General features: G+C 36.2%; 1 protein-coding gene across 7 annotated transcripts; it reads left to right on the plus strand.

Annotated features, from left to right (window-relative positions):
• Positions 1 to 717: 717 nt before the first annotated feature.
• On the plus strand, positions 718 to 22,709 carry LOC113730598 (uncharacterized). Of its 7 annotated transcripts, none has more exons than XR_003458369.2 (33): positions 718 to 854; positions 966 to 1,067; positions 2,834 to 2,921; positions 3,635 to 3,743; positions 4,221 to 4,319; positions 4,846 to 4,888; positions 5,656 to 5,727; positions 5,905 to 6,000; positions 6,136 to 6,375; positions 6,737 to 6,920; positions 8,761 to 8,872; positions 8,961 to 9,047; positions 9,490 to 9,628; positions 11,270 to 11,366; positions 11,480 to 11,542; positions 11,653 to 11,762; positions 12,635 to 12,739; positions 13,149 to 13,222; positions 13,611 to 13,686; positions 14,127 to 14,363; positions 16,435 to 16,511; positions 17,446 to 17,517; positions 17,858 to 17,922; positions 18,001 to 18,103; positions 18,177 to 18,308; positions 19,144 to 19,287; positions 19,994 to 20,101; positions 20,288 to 20,338; positions 20,459 to 20,536; positions 20,613 to 20,726; positions 20,943 to 21,139; positions 21,310 to 21,379; positions 22,248 to 22,709. XR_003458369.2 is itself a non-coding variant. In XM_027255382.2 (33 exons), exons 2-33 carry the CDS (start codon positions 975 to 977, stop codon positions 22,434 to 22,436), a joined length of 3,519 nt encoding a protein of 1,172 aa, XP_027111183.2. In that variant the 5' UTR covers positions 718 to 854; positions 966 to 974; the 3' UTR covers positions 22,437 to 22,709. The 7 variants fall into 7 exon arrangements, 4 of the variants coding, with proteins under 4 accessions (XP_027111183.2, XP_071934674.1, XP_071934675.1 ...); XM_027255382.2 differs by having other exon boundaries at positions 16,435 to 16,506; XR_003458368.2 differs by lacking the exons at positions 20,288 to 20,338; positions 20,459 to 20,536; positions 20,613 to 20,726; ... (1 more) ...; positions 21,310 to 21,379; positions 22,248 to 22,709 and having other exon boundaries at positions 16,435 to 16,506; positions 19,151 to 19,287; positions 19,994 to 20,203.
• Positions 22,710 to 23,065: the final 356 nt, after the last annotated feature.

Genomic DNA, 23,065 nt, shown 5'->3' on the forward strand with positions numbered 1-23,065 from the left:
CTTTTTTTTTTTTTGTGGTCCTGAAGTTTTTCTTTTGTTTGTTGCATTTGCACATTTCTATGGGGAAAATTAAAGTTTCTTGATGTTTTCCTAGTCCATACAATTTACATAAATTTCCTATCACCTTGCTTTCAACAAACCGAATGATGCGTTTATGGTATTGCCAACTTGAAACTTGAGAATCCAGTTATTATTTGAAAAATCGAGTTTCTACAATTTTTTCTTTAATTAATTCTTAATAATCGAACTCTTTTCTTGGGAAAAAAAATCCAATTTTCAAAACAATCATTTTATATTGATGCTTAGGATAAACATCTTTGTTTTCAAAAAAGAAACCCAATATTTAAAAAGTACCCAATTACACACTAAATCGGACTCCAAGCATATGAATTGTAAACATTTTGAACTACCTTGATCTAATTGTTCAATTTCTATTTTCTTTTTTGTTTTTCTTAAACATACGTCATTATTGGCTTCTTCCTGCCCTTAATGATTCATTATCTTAGTAAATTGTTTCGCCCATACAAATGTATTTTTAATTTCAACAAGAAAAAAAGGGGCAACCGTTTCCATTTTAATAATTTTTTTTATTCGCGTCTCTGCATAGAAAGTTTATGAGCTAAAAATTACACAACCCACAAAATCTAAGGACCAATCCGGAAATTTCCAAAGTTTAGTCCAAAACTGCAAACGTCTTTTGGGGCAAAGCCGCTGGGAAGCGTAGAGTGTAAACTATATAAACTAGCTGTGCTACTGGGGTTCTGTTTCTCGTCATTTTGCCCTTGTGCAAACAGGCTGGCGGTGTCCCCTGTCCCTCGGCTTTGGCGGTTTTCATCTTCTCTCTAAATTTACAGGTGCGCTATGATTTTTTATCACTTAATGCTTTGTTCGATTCGTCGTCTCCGCAACACACACACACAAGCACACAGTAAAAAGTAATGGTTGTGTGTCGATTTTTGATTCAGTAAGTGGAGATGAATCAAAGCTACCAGAATACTGCACCGCCGGATTTGGCTCATCTGCAAGCCACCATGCGTACTATCGAGCTCGCCTGCAGTTCCATACAGGTAGAATACCATTTCCGTCTCCCTTTGATTTCTCCTTTGTTAGTGAAACTAATAATAGACTAGTGTTATTTATAAAGCCCCCTTTTATGTTCTGCGATATACACGGAAGTGGAAAAAAGAGTCTACCTTGTAGCAGGTTAGAGTATATACCTTGTACTAAAGTGTACGAGGATTTGAACATGTCATAGGTAAAGTAATCAGTAAGCTTATCATGATCTTAATCGTATTTTTGGGCTAAAGGAATGTTATTATGCTTGTCAGTTTAAGTTGTTAATAGGATGAAAATCTCAAACTTCAGTCGGGTGGTGGTTGGATTGGTGGATATTATACATTTTTACATCCGTTTTGAAAATGATAGAAAGCTGTTTTAGTGGGGATTTTGAGTTTTTCAATGTGATTGAAGAAGAGTAGATCTCAAGAATGGCCATTCAGTCCTGGCTGGCCTAGAAATGTAGTACATTTCAGAACCTATACAATAACTCCGGGCTAAGGAATTAAAACTTCCATCATAGGAATCTGAGTCCTCAACAATTAAGTAATTCTGGTTAGACGTATTTTAACAGGTCAGTTTAGGGCCTTGTTGCTGTTTGTCTTACAATACTTCGTTATAGCTTTTCAAAGCTAAAAGCTCTAAAATGACTCTGATGACCTTTTTTTTGTTTCTTTTTTTTTTTTTTTTTTAAATAATTTGCACATTGAACTTATATTAGACATAAAAAAGTTGATTATGGGGAATACGCCTTGGAGGTATTATTAAAAGCAGCTTTAAGCTTTTCAAATTTCGAAATACAGAGATGCTATTAAGTTTTTTCAATCAACTTTTTTGAAGTCAGTGTTGCCAGCTTCAGAAAAATCAGAACACAAGGAAAATAGGCCTCAATCTGCTTTCTGGCTTCTTGTTGGCCTTCAATGTGCTCCTTTCAATCCGTGTATTGTAATTATTCTAGTGTAATTGTTCCCTTAGTTCTTGCATCTGGAGAGTGGAGGCCAGCACTTTGAAGGAATGGGGTGGGGTGGTTTAAATTGGTGCACTTCTAAGTTGTTTCCGTATTTAAGACCCTTTAACAAGAGGCAACCTTTGTGCCTTTATAAGGTCATTGCTGTTAGATACTTGGAACACAAAAATACTGGTCTGTTTATGTGTTTGATTTGGATTTGAGAGGTGTAGATTGCTTAGTTTGATAAGATTAAATAGGATAGTCATTTTGATGACCTAAATGCCGAGGAGTCGGGTGAAGGCTGATCTTGCCCCATATTTCCCACCTCTCCCCCTTTGAAGTAGTGCAAGACATGTTTGCTTTTTTAAATCTTGGCTTCACCTTATTACTCTAGGAGCTTGAATTTTTCAAAGGGATATTTAGTATGCAGCCCTCAAATTGTTGGCATCTTCATTTATGGAGCTGGTTGTGATAGGTTCATACTATTTATAATTTGTACAGGTGGGGATGTTGATACCCTCCTGTGTTTGCTATATGAAACTGTCACAAAAATTGGGGGGCATTCTGGGGACTCTATGGGAGATACGACATGTCCATGTATAGATGAGGTGTTTTTTGGTAAAGTAGCAATATATACCCCTAATTTAGAGTATCCATTTGATAAGAATTCGTAGGCAGTTGCAAGATGCTCCTTTTTCAAATCGACAAAAGAAATTTTGAATTACATTTTTCTGAGCATCTTACCTATTTCCAAATTACCTATTGTAAAACAGTCCTGTGAATTTTTATGGAAATTTATGTTTGCCCAAATTTGTCTATTGTCCCCAGATGCATGTCAATCCATCGGCAGCTGAGGCAACTATTTTGTCATTAAGCCAATCTCCTCAACCATATCAGGCATGCCAATTTATCCTCGGTAAGTTTTGGAGTTTATGCATAATTACTGCTAGCTTCCTATGGTAATGAAATTTTGGTCATAAGGTGTCTGCAACGTGGACAATTATAGTCTAAAAAGCTAATGCCTGGGTATTAAACTTCAGAGAGTGTCTTTTGTAAACTGAATAAATACTGGACTTGAAGATCATATTGAAACATTATGGAAATGACCTATGTGATGATTTTTCAGAAGTCATTTTAAAATATTGAATGATTTATAACTTTAGAAGATTTGTCGCTTAAACCCGTCATCTAAAGTCAATGGTACGTTATCTGGCTGATTATTGGTCAATTAGGCAAGTCTAGCATCATGATTTTGTACAACCTGTCATTGAGATATTCATGGATATGTTGATTCAGAGAATAACTTATCCAGAAAGGTTTTGGTACTTTGAAACAAAGTCATTATATGATGCCTCCGTATCCTTTTATGCATTTGCTAGTTGCAGGATAGTACTGATGGTCACTTGTTGAAAAATGCTAGTGGTAATTCCTGTGTTAACTCCAATTTAGTGTCTTACTGTTTCTATATTTACTTCCCTGAGTATGATCTTGGTATGCCTGACTTTACTTGAATCTGCATTGGAGGGTTTGTAGCAGTCATGTTATGGTATTTGTAATCTTTACTTTCTTAACACCGCTTCCATTTGCAATGTTGAGTACATTTAGTTAACTAACCAAGAAGCTTTACAGAAAATTCTCAGATGCCAAATGCAAGGTTTCAGGCAGCTGGAGCGATTCGGGATGCAGCTATCAGAGAATGGGGTTTCCTATCAACTGATGATAAGAAAGGACTGATAAGGTAAAACTAATAAAGGTTAAGTAGACAGTGGCATAATTTGCTCAATATTGGAATCATTTTATTAACATTCCCCCTAAACAAAAAGAATAACCAGGAGAGTGGAGGGAGAGCGAGGCTAGAAAACCAGAATAGAATGATAGTCTTGTCAGTTCAGCATCGGTGATTGTTGCATTCCTTTTTGTGTGCCTGCTTACACTCACTCAAGCCTTTTCGTCGTTCCTCTGCTAACCAGGCACAAGTTGCACCTGTAATTTTTCTCCCCTATTTTGGAAATGTACTCTTTAGGGTGCTTTACGTGGCTTAGTTTTCATATTTGGCTAATCCTTGCTGGTCATTGTACTTTCTATTGTCTGTGATGGTTTGATGCTTAGTTGTAGTTGTCATTGAGAGATTTGCAATATCTGTTTCCTGCTATTCTTCCATTAATATGTCTCTTTAGTTTGAGTTCTCTCGTTACATGTTTTATATCTATTGCAGCTTTTGTCTGTGCTTTGTAATGCAACATGCCAGTTCAGCTGAAGGCTATGTCCAAGCAAAAGTTGCCTCTGTGGCTGCACAATTGTTGAAGAGGGGTTGGTAAGTTTTCTCATTAGTTGAAATTCAAACCATTAGAAGGTTTTCTAGATGTGCATGTTAAATAATTGAGGAGCTGTGATTGTCCCTGGGGGACCTCCCTATTATTTGATTAGAGTTTGTTAAAAGTTTAGGGATCTTGGCTGGTAATGCATCAAATGATATAATTCGGATGTGAAAGTTTAACAGGATGGAAATATGTGACAAATTGACACTTGAAATGATGATTAGAAATCATTTCTCAGGAACTAAACATAGCCAAGTGGGTTGAAAATTCTGTTAATGTGTGACAAATTTTGTCTGTGCAGGTTGCTTGAAAATTCTGTTAATCTTTCTATATATGTTCCATAAATTCATTACTTGATATGGGATATTTTATTCCTTATCAAGTGAAAAAAAAGTGTTCATACCAACTAGAGCATTTACGCTGGGACATGAATGATAGAAGTACTATTGATAGAGTAACTTTCTTAATTGTAAGTAGCATTCAAGTCTCTCAACTGTTTATGCTTTTATCTTCTTTTTGTAGGCTAGAATTCACAGCTGCTGACAAGGGAACTTTTTTTTCTCAGGTAGTATCTCAAGAGTTTTTATCAACCTAATTTTAGTTACTTTTAAGCTACTATGTTTACCCTTGGGCATTTTCCAAGCATAAGGTTCACTGTTAATCTGGGCTAAATGAGTTCAGCACAATCATGCTTCTTAGTTTTGATCTTCATTTTTTTTTTGTTTCTTTGTTTAGTAAATCTGCTTAATCATCAAGTTATGCTCTTGATCATTAATTGTTCAATTCTGAATAGGTCTATTCTTGAGAAAAAAATAATAACTGCTTGTTAATGCATAATGGGCAATATAGTGTTTTTCACTTGTTGGCTGTTATTGCTTTAGTTTTTAAGATTTTGAAACATGCTAATAAAGTTTGGACCTACTGTAAGCAATTGTGAGGATGTATTTTTGGTTTATATATGAGTTCATTAAACTTGGAAAGGTGCATGTTGAATAATTACTTTTGAGAAACAAGTAATGGAAAATGGTGTTACATGTTAGACCTAATAATGATGAGTTTCTGTTTAAGGGAAGTTGGCAATCTTTTGGCACCCACAACTACTGAGTAGTACATCCATCTATCAGTAATTTTTGTTTGGAATAGATGTTCTTGAAAGGTTAGCAAACATGGATGTTTTGTACATTAACTGTGATTCATTCTGCTTTCTGTTTGCCAACTTCATGAGATCTGTGGACTGATTTTATTTGGTGTTTTCATATTTGTTCATACATGTTTTGTTTCTTCCTTTTTTTTTTTTTTGCTATAGTTGAATTTCCAGTTTATATACTACAGGTCAATCAGGCTGTTGCTGGAAGCCATGGTCTTGATATGCAGTTTGCTGGAATAATTTTTCTGGAATCCTTGGTACTAGTTATTCTAGTTTATGTTTGTTCATTGGAGTTAATGTTACTGTGTTTATGATGATGGATTCTAAAATTTTGTGTATTGATCCAAACAAAACAGGTGTGCTAGTCTACTTCTTTATTGTTCAAAGTGTCTTTGCTCAATCTTGTTAATAAGTTTATTTTGACCTTTGTGAAGGTTTCTGAGTTTTCACCCTCTACCTCAACTGCTATGGGCCTTCCCAAAGAGTTTCACGATCAGTGTCAAACATCTTTGGAGCTGGATTATTTGAAGGTCTTCTGATTGCATAGGTTCTTTTACTCCATTCGAGCCCTTATTTTATTTTTTTTGTAGCATAGGCTTTAGAAAGATCTTTTTTCATTTGATTTAGTATACATGTTCATTATTTTTTCCCCTTTGACCCTACAGAGCTTATATGGCTGGGCTCAAGATGCTGCTTCAAGTGTCACAAATAGAATAATTGCATCTGACTCTGCCATACCTGAAGCAAAGGTGTGTTCTGCAGCACTCCGTCTTATGCTTCAAATCTTGAACTGGGATTTCCGGTGCAGCAAAAGTACAGTTGAGATTGGCAGGAGAGGCATGGGCGTGTTAGGAGTCAAGAATGACAGCTATTCTGCCAGAAAAACTGAATGTAATTTAGTGCAGGTATGAAGATAAACTCTTTTCAAACGTGGTTGCTATTAGTCTTAAGTAACTAATACTCAAAAGAATTCAATTGAGAATATGGAAAAATGGTTTTGTTTGTGGTCATTTTTACCTCCTACATTTAACTACTTTTTTATTAGGGGTTTATTGACATTGTACCTAGTGGCAGACAACATGTATCTTTTCTTGTTTTCTTTTTTTTTTTTGCCTTGTTTTTCTTGTATACTCCTTCCAATAACCTTTCATTATCATGATTTATCACATATTTTTCATTTCAACATACAGCTACTCTAGAATATGTTTCTTGCTACTCATTCGCCGGTTGATTTTGTCTTTGTTTCTCCTTATGTGCTGCTTGTAGCCTGGTCCATCTTGGTGTGATGTGCTCATAACAAGTGGTCATGTTGGATGGCTTTTGAGACTATATGGTGCTTTGCGTCAGAAATTCTCATGTAAAGGTTATTGGCTCGATTGTCCTCTTGCTGTTTCAGCTAGGAAACTCATAGTACAATTCTGCTCCTTGACAGGCAACATATTTCCAGCTGGTACTAGTCCTTTTTGTTTAATTTTTTTTCTATGATATCTGTTACACATCTATCTGGCTGCTTTTTTTTTGTACTCATCTTCATCGTCACACACTGCCTTCCTAGTTAACTTCATTATTCATGTCTATGGACAAGTTTATTAACTTGTCTGAGAATATTGTTTTGGTTTAATTTAAGTCCATTGCCGTTATCATGCTTTCAAAACTCGTTCTCAATGGTTTGATACTTCTCCTCAATTCTAATGCTAAGTATCCATGCGTATTTGTGGGATAAAAAGGGCATTGAAAAGTAAATTGCACTGTTCTGTATAATGTACTTCCGAAGTCTTGGGCCACAAACTAGTATAAAGGTTTTGTTTCAGTAAAATTGTCTGGATGGTTGTGCTCATTTGTAGGTCTAGTATAGTTATTTCCTCGAGGGTTTAATTTCTTGCATTCTGATAGTTAAGAGATGCGGTGGAGCAAGTTTAGTGTTTACCTTTTTGGATAAATAAGTAGTGAAGTTTCATGTGAAAATTATGATTTAGGCCTTCACCTTACATGAGAGGGAGCTCGTTCCTGTTTCATGTCCCTTCTAAACCAGGGGCTTCTGTCACAAGATTATCCGGTTGGAAAAAACTGTATTTACAAGCAAGACTAGTTACCCCGTTTACAGTGCTTGAGTTCCTAACATCAATACTAGGGTCAGTGGATATCCGACTAGTAGCGATCAAAGAAAAGCATTTCGACTGAGGACTGGAGCTCTATTTGATGAGATTCAGCAAGAATTCTTAGAGAATTATCTGCTGGACCAATTCAAACAAGTTACTTATACTTTATGGTTAATTTTGTTGTTCGACTTGTTGCTGCATGTTCTCTATTCTTTCTGTTCTGGTAATAGGAGAGGTAGAGTGATAGGAGGAAATTACGGAATGTGTTTACTGCATTTAATTTAGTACCTGGCATATCCGGTTTTTCTTAGAAGCTAAATAATATTGACTAGAGAATATAGTCCAAAGGCTTGTTGCAACATTTTACAAACTGTTACGGTGGAAAAAGGAAAGAACTTGTAGAATTCTCATAGTTTTCTTTTTCACCTATTAATGAGAAGCAAGCTCACATTACTGAAGTGTATATAATACCTCATCATATTTGAAGTACTCCTATCTGGACTTGTCTGCTTTTGGCATATGGTGTGCTTTTATTGCGAGCCAATGCCCAGAATGATGGATCTTATGGATAGCCATGTCCTGAGATCTGCTGTGTAGATCAAATAGTAGACTTTCCTTTCAGAGATGTTTTGACTCTTGTGCATAGGCGCAGGCACCTTCATATTTATGTTAAAAGGTAAAAAATCTGTCGTAATGGTCAAAATTTTTTTATAACCTGGTGTCTGATGAACAGAGTGTTTGGTGGTCCAGTATATTTATTAAGTGATTTTTTTCCTTTGTTTGGTGGGAATGCTGGTTCTTTGCTTGGAATTGTATCCATTACTTGGCACCCTTTGAATCGACTGGTTTTAGGAAGGTGATCTGATCATCTGAAGAAAAGTTTCTAAAGTGGAACCAGAACTATATTCCTCCAAACAGTAATTTGTCTTCCCTGTCGATTTGATGTTTCTATTATTTGCTTTGAAGCTAAGCATTATGTAAAGATTTTGTACCCTAGTGAATTCCTATGATCTAGTATAGTTGATGATTAATAGGTTTCATCTGGTTACATCCTGTTCTGTCATTCATCAAACAACCTCTGCTGTGGCTGTGAAAAGCTTCTTGCTGCTTCTTGTTTTATTAGGGTCGCTTTTGTATGAGATGTCAATTTTAATGTCCATTATCAGAGATCTAATCAATTCCAAAACTCAGATAATGGGCACATGCAAGGTCAGCACTTGCTCCAACTGCTCTCTGGGGTTGTAGAATGGATAGACCCTCCTGATGCGGTTGCAAAATCCATTCAAAATGGAAAAAGTGACAGGTTAAATAAGTGCTATTATCTATCTTCTGTTCATACCTTTCCATTTTTCTGTTGATTTAGTCCATCGATTTGTTTGGTTTTTTTCCAGTGAGTTGCTTGATGGATGTCACGCACTTCTATCTATGGCAGCTGTAACTTCTCCACTGATGTTTGACCAACTCTTAAAACCTATAAGGTGAGATTCTGATACTTAACCATGAGCCCAGATATTACCCTTTGGAATTGTGAACATTTACTTTAACTTAACGATGTTTTGGGGCTTGGTTTCAAAAGCTGCTAATTTTTTAGGTTTAAAAAAAAAAAAATCAAAGCATGTTCTTCTTTTACATGTTGATCAAGCCAAAAGCCATTCTAGCCATTCTCAAAAAGAACCTCAAGGGTGCTTATTCTCAAAAAGAACCTCTAGAGCTTTTATTCTCAAAAAGAACCCCAAGGGCGCTTATAAAAAGGCTTTTTTACAGGTTTACCAAAGCTAAATGCATAAGAAAGTCGAGAACACCTGAAAATAGCTTTTAGCTCTAAAGTAAGCTATAATCAACTGATTTGAAGCGGTTAAGATCAAGCCCTTCCTGCATTTCGATGTTTATGGTTATTGTCATTGTTTCATTGATTCCCAGGCCTTATGGAACTCTTCATCTTCTGTATGCTTTGATGAGTGAGGTCGTTAAAGACATTATGGAAAATCACACTGAAGAAGAAACATGGAGTTGGGTCGCACGTGATGTCTTGCTAGATACCTGGACAACTATTCTGATGGTATATGCTTTTTACTGGTTTAACATTTCTATTAAGATTTTGTGGCCACTAATCTGCTTGAAGTATCTGTTACCCGCTTATTATTTCATTAGTGGTGACTGGGAGATGAGCTTGGAGGATTCTTATTAAATGGGGAGTTTGGGACTAAATTGTAGGGTGAGTGAGATGGTCAATTAGTTTTCTTTAGGAATCAAGTGTATGTTAAAAGTCTTCATGAAATGGTTCTAAAAGGCAGGTTTTCGTCTCTTGTAAACTTACATTTCAAGTTATGGCAAATTTATGAGAAAAAGTTATATGGCTTTTAGACAAGAATGGCACTGAAAATATGCTGGATTTTGATTAGATTGATTGAAATCAAATTCAGACAAGGTTTAATTTTAATTCAGCTGTTGAGTTTACTAAAAGCTTAAATTCGGATCAAAGTTTAGTTTCTGTTTTTTCTGAACTTGAATTGAGCAATAAGATATTTCCTTTGAAAGGTTTTGGCCCAGGGCTTGAACAACCTTTTTCATTTTTAGAGTCTTATGGGAATTTTTTTTTGTGTGTGCATTTTTCTTTTTCAGATTCATTTTTCTTTTGCAGATTGAAGTAGTTTGTTTATCGTTGTTATTAATGTGGGTTATTTAGAATATTGACTTTAGGAGTTTGTCATCTTTTCTAAATATCACATTAAACTTGAGCTCAAATTCCACCCTTAATGAATGTTATCATACATGAAGTATTGCGTGGCTCGATTCGACAACAGCCATAGTTCAGAGTAACAAGCTTCAACTGAATGTGGAGTTTCACTGGTGAAGAATCTGGGATTTTGGCAAAGGGAATGACTAAAAGCAGATAGCCTTTTGAAATTTAAATATGCAGGTGTGCTAGGGGAAATGAACTTTTTCTATTTTTCCCATTGTTGGAGTTCTGATTCTCTGGGACTAGTTCTGCCTCTTTTCACAAGTCTATGTTAGATCCATATAAGGCTGCAGTATGAACATTGGATTTTATTTAGACAAAATGCAAGAAGAGAGAACACTATTCCATTGTGAAAGGAGGTCGATGCCATAGACACAGGTTCCTGTCGATTGTGTTTGTGTCCTCAGCAGCCTAACCAGAGCGTGCATGCATTTTGCACTATGTAGTTAGTTGCATCTTGGTTCTGGTTTTTTGCATGGGGAGTGGATTGTGATTGCTTGAATAATAAATGGTTGTGCTGCAATACACAAGGGCACTCTCAGTTGCCAAAGGTGGTGTTGGCTCATGAAATGATTTCACTAGTGAAGCTGGTTGCTTTTCATTTCTGGCTGGAAGTGATGTGCTGTATAATCGATTGAGGGGTGTAATATTGATATAGTGTATAACACTTGCTGTTAAATGAGGTTAATTTAAGTATTTTGTGAATTTGTTGGATTTATCTGTTTATAAAAGTGAATTGGACTTATCTTTGATAGCATTTGACTTCTCTGAAAAAGTGGTTAATTTAACTAAAGTCAACAAAGTTCATTTATGTCAGTGATTTATATGTCTTTTGAAGTATTAACGTTAGTTTGGCTTCAAAATGAAAGCATTAATGTATTTACTCTCTAATAATGGTGTGTATCATGTATTGTAGTTTTCTCCCTAGTGATCTAAAATTCTGTTTCGACTCATGAACAGCTATTGGATAGTACTAGTCGTGATGCTTTGCTTCCATCAGAAGGGATCAGTGCCGCTGCCAATCTTTTTGCCTTGATTGTAGAGTCTGAGTTAAAGGGTATTTCTTGTTATCTGGATCATTTTGATAAATTCATTTTTCACATTAACGGTTACTCCTTTATCATATTGTTCGTGGATTAGTTGTTGATTTCTATTCTGTGACCTATGTAGCTGCCTCTGCATCTGCCTTCAGTGATGACAATGATGCCGATTACTTTCAGGCTTCCATTACTGGTATGGAAGCTACCTCATGATTGCAGAAAGCTAAATCTTTGCCTTAATTAAGGCAGCTTATTTTTGGCACCAGTATCTTATTATGCCTTATTTTTTTTTTTTTTTGGTAGCTATGGATGAAAGACTAAGCTCCTACGCTCTTGTTGCTCGAGCAGCTCTAGATGCAACAGTTCCTTTGCTAGTGAGACTTTTTTCTGAGCGTTTTGCAAGGCTTCATCAGGTGTTGACTATTTTTAGTATTGTGATCTATCCATGATGCAGAGAATTACAATTCAGCTGTTTGTCATACAATATCTTCCTGTCTGAATCATGAGCATCCTACTAACAAAAGATCTGGGGTTCAGCCCTTTTTTTGGGTTGGATCAAACAACTTTTTTATGTCTTTTTATTCTAACCTACTTTCTTTTAGTAGAAGTTAAATGGTTTCCATGACTAACTGGGTATGAGGGTCTCAATGCTAGATTGGTATATTTTGTGAAAAGACTTCTGTTTGTGGAGCTTCTGGAAATGCCTTGATTCAAAAGACATGTTTTTGCCTTATGTGGATTATATTGTTTTTCACAAAGCTTGACCATTTGAGGGTAGATGAATTGGGTAGGTGCTTTCGTCATATGACTTATCACACAGGAATTGTGAAAGCCAAAAATCACAAAGCATTTCTTCTTGGTACTGGACCTTGTAGAAAACTTCATTGCCATTTTTCAGTTCCTGTCCCTTTGTATGGATGGGGGATTTAGCAGAAGTCTTGTTGCTGTTTCTAGACTGATTCCTCCACTCTGGATTTTTTGTTTTTAGCAATGGAGAGAGAACTTTCCTCTCCAGATTAGAGTTTTTTGTCTTACAAGCCTTTTAACATTATAGCCAGCAGGGAAGAATGCCTGCTTACTTTTTTGAGCTAAATATTGTATCAGTACCAAAATAATTCTTGTCCTGTAAAATGGTGCAGAACATGAATAGAGACGTATGTTTGCACCTGTAAACTCCTGAAGCCTGGTGTCTTTGTAGTTCTGCCAAGCTTTGGCTTTATAATCCATTTTTGTGATTCAGTGTACATCGTGTTTGTGCCTTCTCTCATGTTCAATTCCACTTTAGGGCAGAGGCATTTGTGATCCAACTCAGATATTGGAAGAGCTTTACTCACTTTTACTGATAACCGGGCATGTTCTGGCTGATGAATGGCAGGGTGAAACACCATTGGTAAGAAACTCCTTTCCTGGTTGTTTGTTCTGTTGTCTGGTTGGTATAATTGACTTTGTGGCAATTATATTTGTTACTCGGAGGTCCTTTTGACAAAAAGATAGTATACTTTAATCAGATGATAGTTATTCCCCTGTGATCACCTCAAGAATCCGTGACTTTATGTTCTTTGACATCTCCTAATCTATGTGCCCTTTATGGCTCAACTGGTACTCTGCTTTTCTGTTAGCTGGTTGAGAATCATTTTAACTGCCGATCTGGTGACCTGCACCGCCTAATTACTAGCTTCAGATTGACGGCTAATTTACAATTTGTAGATGTGTAATTACAAGAGATCACCCGTTATCATCTCTGCACTGTCAATGATACTGCTCGTTTTAATTCTGTCTAAAGATATGCGCTATTTCAGGTTCCAATGGCTATACAAACCCAATTTATGGATGTGGTGGAATCAGAAAATCATCCAGTTGTTGTACTTTCTGGGTAATGTCATTTGTTCTCTTAGTTTGAACTTACATCTAACCCATAACAGATGTCTCTTTTCAGTAATCTATGAATTTCACAAATTCTTTACCAGAGTGACTTGTGAATCAGAAGTTGACATATCATTTTACTTGTTCAGTATAGTGGAGAAGAAAGCAACTAAGAAACCTCATTCATTTTGACAAATGTGACAGGATTGTGATGTCGTGAACAGTCATTGCTTTGAACTGAAAGTCTTTGTCTGTAACCTATATGATAGACCCAGTGAATGAGAATGATAAACAGCCACCTTTATTTTGTTTTGAGTTTTTTTTAATGTCTTTCCACCCATCTGGGATGATTGAATTCACTTGCAATTTCAATTTTTCTTTGTTTTAAATTTGTTCAGATCGATTATAAGGTTCTCGGAACAAAGTTTAGATACAGAGATGAGAACATCATTCTTCAGTCCTCGGCTTATGGAGGTATTGTCCTAGTTTTCAAAATTTGACATTCTGTTCAAATCACTTTTTCCATGGCACCTTACAGCCCCCCCCCCCCTTCTTTTCTCCTCTCTCACCCCACCAAAAAACAAAATAGAAAGTATTCTTGTCCACAGTAAAGAAGAGTAGAAAATACCTGATATTTCATATTATGTTTTTTTCTTGTTCTGTTTCTAACCTTTTGGTGCATGCTTTGCTCCTTTGAAGCCTTTGCTCATTGAGTAGGGTCTCTTTCCCACCCTCGCAGCTTGTTACGATCTTGTTCTCCCTCTTCTGTTCATTTGTGTACAATCATGCCCTGTGCTCACAATTAAATGGGGAATTATGATTCTTTGTCATTTTACGTATTCATTTTCTCCATGATCTCCACCATGATTTGCTTGGACCTTGATGGTTTAATGTTTGTGCTGCTTCTCTATTAGGCAGTCATTTGGTTCCTGGCAAGATGGTCCTGTACTTATTTGATGCCTCATGAAGAAAGTAAAGGAAATAACCTCACCATTGATAATTTCAAGGAAAGACAACCTGAGTCAGAACTGTCCAAGAAAATGTTGTTTAGTGTTTTTGGAGACAATGATCAGGGAAAATTTGTTCTTGATGTGATTGTTCGCATTGCAACTGTCTCACTTGTCTCTTATCCTGGAGAAAAGAATTTACAGGTATGAAATTTTGAAACTGGTTTTGGAGGTTTACTGTTGAATACTTTAGTTTAGATGTTATTGGGATTTGCAGATCTTAGTACTTTTTTTCATACTTCATGGTTACTGTTAGAAGTGATGTACAACCACCAACTCGGTTTTTGTTGATTGAATCCTACTATTAATAAAATTGCGCTTTCTGTGATACCTAGTTTCGAAGGTCAGTCTTTTATGTCTTCTGCAAAATCATTTTTTGGCTAATCTTTGCAATCAAATCTAGCTTCTTGTTGCCCTAGCTTGAGCAAAGGTCTATTTGATCAAGACTTTACAGAAATGGCAAGTTTCTTATAGTAGGCCAATGGGGGGCAACAAATCATGAAAGGTTCCAATTAAGGGAAGCATTAGTCTCTTTTTCATGAATTGTAGATATCATAGCGTTCTTTTGAGATTACAGTGTAGAAGATGTGGGGAAATTTTGTTTTCTGCCTCCTGTTCGCATTTTCTGATGCCATACCTGCTTTTGTGCCCGAGCAAACTGAAAAAGCTTGCTAAAACTTTTATGTTGAAATCTGGTTTAACCATTGCTTACTCTGGAACTTGAAGTTGACTGTTTGGTATCCTAATTTATTTATGCATATGACAAGGAGCAATGGACAAGGAATCTCTTTGTTTAAGTTATTGGGCTTCTTGCACCATATTTACCTTTTCCTAATAGGTCATTCCATCAAAGTAATTTTAGTTCTACATATCTCCCGTCTCTCTATTCTTTTCTATCCAACCAAAAGACAAATTTATCTAATGTAACAAATTTGAAATGCTAAGACCATCTCCAAGAGGCGCGGGGGAAGACCCATTGGGTAACAGATGGGAGGGTGGCTGAAATGGCTTCCCAGGAAAGGATGATGGGAGACATGGAAACCTTAAATCTTAACACTTATTTTCAAGTTTGTAGATAAGAAAACTTATGATTCTCACTTCAAAATATGGGTAGAATAATCATACTCCAGGCATAGTTAAGTTCTGAATTAGGTAATAATGAAAATTTATATCTGCCAAGTCACACCACAATTTAGTATCCTAGTATGGGCTAGCCAGATGAGATTTGATTCACCAGGGTTGAAGACATCTATCAAATCTAAATGCTTTTTCTTTCTTATTCGTCTTCCCCTCTCTCCCTCTCTATCTCTCCCTCCCTCTCTCTTTCTCTCTCTCTGAGGTGGCCAGAGCACCTTTCTTCTATGAAAGCAGTAACTTGTCCTTGGAAAAACCTTTTTAATATGACATGCCTCGAGCAGTCTTTTTGCAATCAACAAAGTTCTTAAACTGCCGCAAAATCACCCAATTCAGCTCTTATATTAGTTATCTGAGTGGTCTTCTGACCAGTTCAGCCTTTTATGTAATCAGTGTTGGCAACAAGGCTATATTTTGAGAAAGCATTCATCTTTTTGCTATGTTTGAGTGATCATCTTAGGAAATATGTAGTATCGAACAATAATATACTAAGTAACTACATGGTGCAATGAGAATGATTTCTGTAATAATCAAAATTCAGGCAAAAATGTAAGAATGCATAATTGTTTTACCATTTTCTTTTTACAAAAGTCCACCCAAATTCAATTTGTTTGTTTGAGTATTGACCAACCAGAACAATGGAAAGTTATATGCTTCAACCCAGTTTTGCACAGCCTAGCTTTACCGCATTCTTCAAAAATCAGCCTATTAAGTCTCTTCTTTCTCAATGTATCTCTTATTTCTTTATCTTCATCTCAACATATTTGAACGTGGCTTTAGCTCAACTATTCGTGAAAACCATAAGGACTTGGACTACAGACTTTTTTCGGGAAGCATAAGTTTTGTTTGCCATGCAAATGTTTGTAGGGAGATGGTGTCTGTCTGCTAGACTGTATTGATGATTTGTGCTTATGTCTCGATTCTTGATGCCAAATGTGAGACCATAGTAGCCTCAGATTTTACATTCCTGAGTAATTGCCACAAGGGTTTATCCTTTGTTATAGTTGGTGCTTTCATTAACTTCTTTTGGTTTTGAGCAAAAATGTGGGGGCTCTGCAAAATCCTTTTTTTTTTTTTTCAGGAACTTACCTGTAACCAGTTGCTTCACGGACTTGCTCGACGAAAAAATGTTCGTGTACACCTTCTTAATTTGGTAAGGTATTAGCTGTTTATGCTTCAAGATTCTCTCTCTCTGACACAAAACAGCACATGCATGCACCTACATGCAGATTGGGTGTCTGCATTTGTTTGTGCATATCTGTGTTGCTTTGTTCAGTGCAGCATCTTTTTATGTTCCTTGCTTTCCTTTGTTATCTGGACCAGGAATGGATTCAGAAGGGTCGGAGGTAGGGTGTGAAAACAAGAAATTTACCATTTCAACGGAACCTAGCCCCTTGACACCAGCAAATTTTTTGTCCCTTTCATCTTTGGTTTCTTTATCTATGGGGGACAGCACATTAGTTAGATCATTGAAGAGGGGGACTTTTTCTAGGTGTTCAAGTATAAACAAGTTTTCTACTATGTTTTCATAAGAATTTTCCTGTAGAACTTTTCTATTTAAATCATGAAGTGTTGCAATAATCAAGATGTGATTATAAAATCTACACTGTATAAATAACGAACATAATATTGCTGATATATTAGTTAAGACTATATATAATTTCAACAGAGAAAGAATGATATATAACCTTGTAAGGCAGGAGCCAGTTAAGGAAAAGGAGAAGATAAGTGCTGCTAGGCATCAGAAGCAATAAGGGCCTGACTTACCCCAAGAGTAGGAGAGGGAGAGTGAGAGGGGGGGAGAGAGAGCGTGTGTGTGTATCTGTGTGTGAATCCTTAATGCAAGTACAAAAAATAAGTCTCTGCCCTTTTTAGCCTCGTATTTGCTTCTCCAGATTGGTTATTTGCTTGAATAATTAGCTCAGGAGTTCCTCTAGTAATTAGCACAGAAGCATGATTATGCGAACAGAAAGTTTTCCTGGTAGTCGTAAATCACTAAAAGCTTATTTGCTTAGTCATCCCTTGTAAATGTTTTACAAGATTATGTACTTAGGAATTCTCATCAATGAGTGTCTGTTTATTTACTCTACAGGATTCCTGGCGCAATTTAGCAAATGCTTTTACTAATGAGAGAATTCTGTTATCGCTGAATCCTGTTCATCAGGTAATAAACTCTGGAAAAATGGTACATTTCCTGATTTATTCTACAAAAGCATGTCAAATGGAAGTGGGAGGGGAAGTTAATATCTCCCTTTGTTGCTTGTTAGCAGAAAATGGAAAGAAGCCAAGAAAATTGATTTACTTTCCATATTTTGACATATTTGCATGAGGATCTATTAAATAGCAAGCTGATACTGAAAACTATATTTTCCTTTCCCTGTATGCTCTATAGTTTTATTCACCTTGTAAATTGTCATGCAAAAGTTTCATTTTCCCAATTATTTCTTTCCCAAGAAATGACCACTTCCCCTTAACCAACCCAGATGCTTCATTTTTTATTTCAGCGTTCACTGGCTCAAACCCTTGCTCTCTCAGCATCTGGAATGAGAAATTCTGAGGAGTCAAACCAGTGAGTTTCTATACATATATGCATACTTTTTTTGAGGTTTTCCATTCAACTTCATTCTTAAATCACAATTTTTAACAGATTTATAAGAAATGTAGCAAGCCACATGACAACTTATCTACTGCAACTCTCAGTAAAAGATGATCTGAAAAAGGTTGCCCAACAGCCAGATATTATTTTGCTGGTATGAACAACTCCTCTTCTTTTGCTATTCATACTCTTGAAAAAGCTTTTGATGGTTGTTTGACATCCCACAGGTGAGTTGTTTGTTGGAGCGGCTTCGTGGGGTTGCCAGTGCTTCCGAACCTCGTATTCAGAAGGCCATTTATGAGATGGGTTTCTCTGTGCTGAACCCAATCTTGATTTTTCTTGATATTTACAAACATGAGGTACTAATTTTTTCAGTTCATGCACCATGCTGAATTTCAAATGACAAGCCTTTTTTTGTGAAAGTTGCGTTATCCCATTTTTACAGGGAAGGCTATAGGTTGTTAGTGGTAGACAGTCTTCCTTCTTGGAGATGTTAGATTGTGTACATTGATAACTTTCCCAATTATGCAAGTGGTGAAAGCCTCCTGCATTGCGTTTGCCCATTGTTTTCATTCTAATAAATATTTACTCTGGAGATCATTGTGCAATTGGCGATCTTTCAGGTAATAATTATAGAAAGGGGTTTGACTACTGAAAAATAAGGATTCAAAGCCACTGGTAAACTTAGAGATAATAAAGATAGAAGATGTTAAGGTTCCAAACTCAAATTATTGGTTTTTTATGGGCTTTTGACGATTGAAACTAAAGCTTATTAGACTCATGGTTGCTTTTTGTTTGCAGAGGTTAGTTTGCTTAAATAATTCAATGAAGTGTCAGTTTTCCTTTCTCTACCTTTTCTTCAGCTGATTATTTGAAAGTAATTGACAAAAAAAATGCTTTTGTTATTGTGACGCTGAAATCCCTATAGCTTTTTCATAAAACACTTCAGGATCAGCTATTTGCAGTTTATAAAAAGCTGAAATAGAAGTCTGAAAGGCAACAACAGCACCTTACAGCTTTTAGCTCAAGCCATAATTTGCTAATCTTAAGCAACCAAGAAGAGGCTCTGTAATATGCAAATTGATTCCCTGGTCTTTTTTTGACTGCTTTGCATAACTTAAAAAGTATTTAACTTTTTAGTTAGGTTTCAGCCTAGGGTGACTGAAATTACAATTGCTGATTCTTTTTTCTTAGTCTGTAGTTGTCTATCTTCTACTCAAATTTGTTGTGGATTGGGTGGATGGCCAAATCATCTACCTAGAGGCACATGAAACTGCAGCTGTTATTGATTTCTCTATGCGCTTGCTCCAGAGTTATTCTTCTCACAATATTGGCAAGGTACTTACGATCACCCTTTTTTCTTACATGAAAGCTGATCTTGAGATATTAATAAATTAAAGATGAAATTTCTGTGTTTTAGTGCTGGAGTTTGGAATGTGAACTCTTGAACAGTTAATAACAAATATGCAGATGGGAAACAAATAAAGTATTTGAGGATGGTTTCTGCTTGAAAGTTCAAAATGAAATGTCAATGCTGCAAGTTGGTTTTTTTTTTTGTGTGTGCGCGTGGTTGGGGTGGGTTGTTGGGTTTTGGGGGTCGGGGGCCGCAGAATGGCCATTGTTTGAATATGATACGGAGCCTATCCAAACTAGCGTATAAGTATGCCAAATATCTGTAGTGCAGATGGTTGAACACGTTCTCTCTCTCTCTCTCTCTTTTTTAATCATTTAACTCCGGCATGACATTCTAAGCATGAATATCAACCACGTGCATTTGTTATCAAAGCTGGAAATTAAGCGCTTAAAAAGTTATGAAGGCATTTTATCCCTGATAAAATAGTCAGCAACATAAGCTGGCCAGTGAGTTTGCCTCTTAGCTCTCGTTGGAGTAATTTGATGTGAGAATTCTCTTTAGCAAAAGTCTGATATAATTTCTTAGAGATTTTTTAAACTTAGGTTCTTTCGCTCTGCTTAGAGTTGTCTGATCAGATTGGAACCTGCCTCTCTTCTCTTCTTCTATATTGATCTGTTATTTACTCTTCAGATTTCAGTTAGTGTTTCAAGCAGCTTAAGGAGTGAAGAAGATACTGAGAAATACAAGGATTTGCGAGCCCTTCTACAACTACTAGCAAGTCTTTGCACTAAGGACATGGTAGCTGCTCCTTTTTTTATTCTTTTTTTTTTAACTTATTTTTTAATATAGCAATCAGCTATTCTAACATTTGAGAATCTCTCTTTTTTGTTTCACTCAAAACTATTGGAATTTTTTGAACATCTCATATCACTTCTGGATGTCTTATATCATAAGAAACAATTGTCCATAAACATGTCTTTGCAGGTTGATTTCTCATCAGAACCCGTCGAGTCTCATGGTACAAGCATTTCTAAGGTACAGATATGTGTCCCTTGTTCTACCTGGAAAAGCTTGTTTTTGTTTTGTCTCGAGAAAGATTTTGGTTATACAGTTATGTTTTGGTTGTACTGTTCTGTGAACATACTTCTTTTACAGGTAGTCTATATGGGTCTTCACATAGTTACCCCTCTGATTACCCTGGAACTGTTGAAATATCCCAAGCTTTGTCATGATGTAAGCCCTCTTTGTCATTTAAGAAGTAATATAGTCTAATAGTTGGGTAATTAACACAACATTTCTGTTTGGGCAGTATTTCTCTCTTCTGTCACACTTGTTGGAGGTTTATCCTGAAATGGTCATGCAATTGAACAATGAAGCCTTTATACATATTGTTGGAACTCTTGATTTTGGTCTTCATCATCAGGTGAATTTATTGTTACTATAGATTCTACTCTTAAATTTACTGCAAACTGTGTCACAACAGCTTGCCCAACCAAGGTCTACGTGAAGTTTTACTAGACTTACACTGAAAGATCAAGCTTATGGAACTTGGATTTTTAAAATTTGGTCATTCTCTTTGCTCTTTTTCTTGATTTTTTCACAATGTTACTCAGTTTTTTTGACATCTTGATGTACATAGGACTCAGAAGTAGTTGATTTGTGTCTAAGAGCTCTGAAGGCACTTTCATCCTATCATTACAAGGAAACTGGAGCTGGTAAATCTGGGTTAGGCTCATATGCATCAGGTTATGAGGACCTTGCTGGAAATAGTCAAGAAGGAATTCTTGGACGGTTCCTCCACTCATTGCTGCAATTTCTCGTTTTTGGGGATTACAGGTAAGCTGTAAGAAAAACTTTTGACCCAGTTAAAAGTTTGGCTGAACATCATGGACAACAACTATTATAGCAAAAGAAATTACATATCTATTTTTTGAGTATGCTGCTCCCAATCCCTTACAGTTAATGTTGAATTTGAACATGTGATCTTAATTACCTTTCCTCTCCAGCAACGATCTTGTCAGTGCTGCTGCAGATGCTCTTCTGCCGCTGATCCTGTGTGAACAAAGTATCTACCAGGTATCACACAGAACCTTTAAAATCATGCTATGGCATATAATATCATTTTTTGGGAAGGCATGATATCTTAACAATGCAAACTAAACTCCTGGGTTTCCAATCATTCTGAGGTTTCAAAAGGGCTGAATAGTTTTAGCTTTAGTTGCTTTATCTAGAAGCAAATAGGGTTTCCTAGTGCCCTGACCTCCCCTCTAATGCCATGGTTTAGAAACCTTATGAGTGGTGTGGCTTGCTTTCAAGAAGTTAATTGAATTCTTGGTAATGCATCCCACATCCCCATAAAATTTTTTGTTGTCTTTCATTTTTACCTAATTTTGTTCTTGGCACAATCAATGCACGACCTACTTATAGTGGTTTTATGATCAAATTGTTCGACTTACGACCTAATATAGTGTATGAAGCATTAAAGTTTATGCTGCTCTGGCACCATAATGTGAGACTTTTCGACAAAGAGAATGTTGTCTTGGGAGAGTTCTAAATGTATATCTAATTTTCTCGATTTTTGCTGTTCAATGCGATCAAATATCTGAATTATTTTTCTCCCAACTTTATGAGTGGAGAAGCCTCCTTTGGGTGTTGATGTTACATCGCTGAAAATCTCTTTTAACTGATTTTGGAGATCGACACCTGATGGAAATGATATGCACATGTCTATGAGTCTGAATATTATAATGTGCCATGCATTTGTATCAGTAGTTTTTCTACCTAATGGAACGAATACTAAATATGCAGTACATGCTTTGCTCTTAAATACTTTTCTAATTATTATTTTTTTCCCTCTTCAGAATTGGAATTTTTATTTTATTTTACTTTTTTTTTTTTTTTTGGACAACGTTCTTCAAACATGGATGGATTTTCAATTTTGCAGAGATTGGCTAACGAGTTAATTGAAAGTCAGGGGAACCCCGCATTTAGGTCAAGGTTGGCAAATGCTTTTCAATTCCTTACAAGCGCGAACAACCTGTCGTCCACACTTGACCGCAGAAATTACCAAAAGTTCAGAAAAAATCTACAGAGTTTTCTGGTGGAAGTTCGTGGATTTCTTCGTACTATTTGATACATGCAATTCATCTGTTCAATAACTGCCCCGGGTGCTCGCCCGTGTGTTTTCGCTTTTCCAAGCATTTACAGTGCTGTTTTTGCTGTGGGTTAATTAGGTGCATCTATGTCACGTGGTGTACAGTTTTACCCTTGGTTGGGGAAATTTTGGAGAGAACATGTTTGTACATTTAGATACAGCTTGGATAAAATGTTTTGACCTATATCTTTTACCCTTTTTAGGGTGAAAAAGTACAACCATTAGTTAATGTGAAAACAATTATGCCAAAAAGTGGTTTGCCGTATAAACAAGTATGTGATGTTCTCAACACGAAAGGGCAATTTTTGCAAAGTAACGTCTCGTAATGAGTTACCGTGCAACTCCCCTGGCAATTTATCTTAGTTATTGAGTAAGATCTACTTCGTGCTCTTGCATTTTTTTTTTATTTCAAAATGTCTTTTGCTTGCTTGTTTTCTGATTTGAAACTAATGATTGTGACTGGTGTTTAATTATATGATACACTTGCTTTTTATACATATTCGTTGTTATTACAGTATACTTTCTATTCTTTGTAGGATGGAATTCATTCCATCGCAGGGTGTCCCTAAGGGCATCCACAATGGTTTACAAATGTAATTTACATGACA

The sequence above is a fragment of the Coffea arabica genome, chromosome 2e, assembly GCF_036785885.1.
Source record: "Coffea arabica cultivar ET-39 chromosome 2e, Coffea Arabica ET-39 HiFi, whole genome shotgun sequence".
Classification (NCBI taxonomy): domain Eukaryota; kingdom Viridiplantae; phylum Streptophyta; class Magnoliopsida; order Gentianales; family Rubiaceae; genus Coffea; species Coffea arabica.

Coding starts and splice junctions, on each gene's coding strand:
- LOC113730598 (XM_027255382.2), top strand. CDS start 975: ATGAATCAAAGCTACCAGAATACTGCACCGCCGGATTTGGCTCATCTG. Junction 17,518..17,857: donor CGCTGAATCCTGTTCATCAG/GTAATAAACTCT, acceptor TTTTTATTTCAG/CGTTCACTGGCTCAAACCCT. Junction 20,537..20,612: donor ATCCCAAGCTTTGTCATGAT/GTAAGCCCTCTT, acceptor CTGTTTGGGCAG/TATTTCTCTCTTCTGTCACA.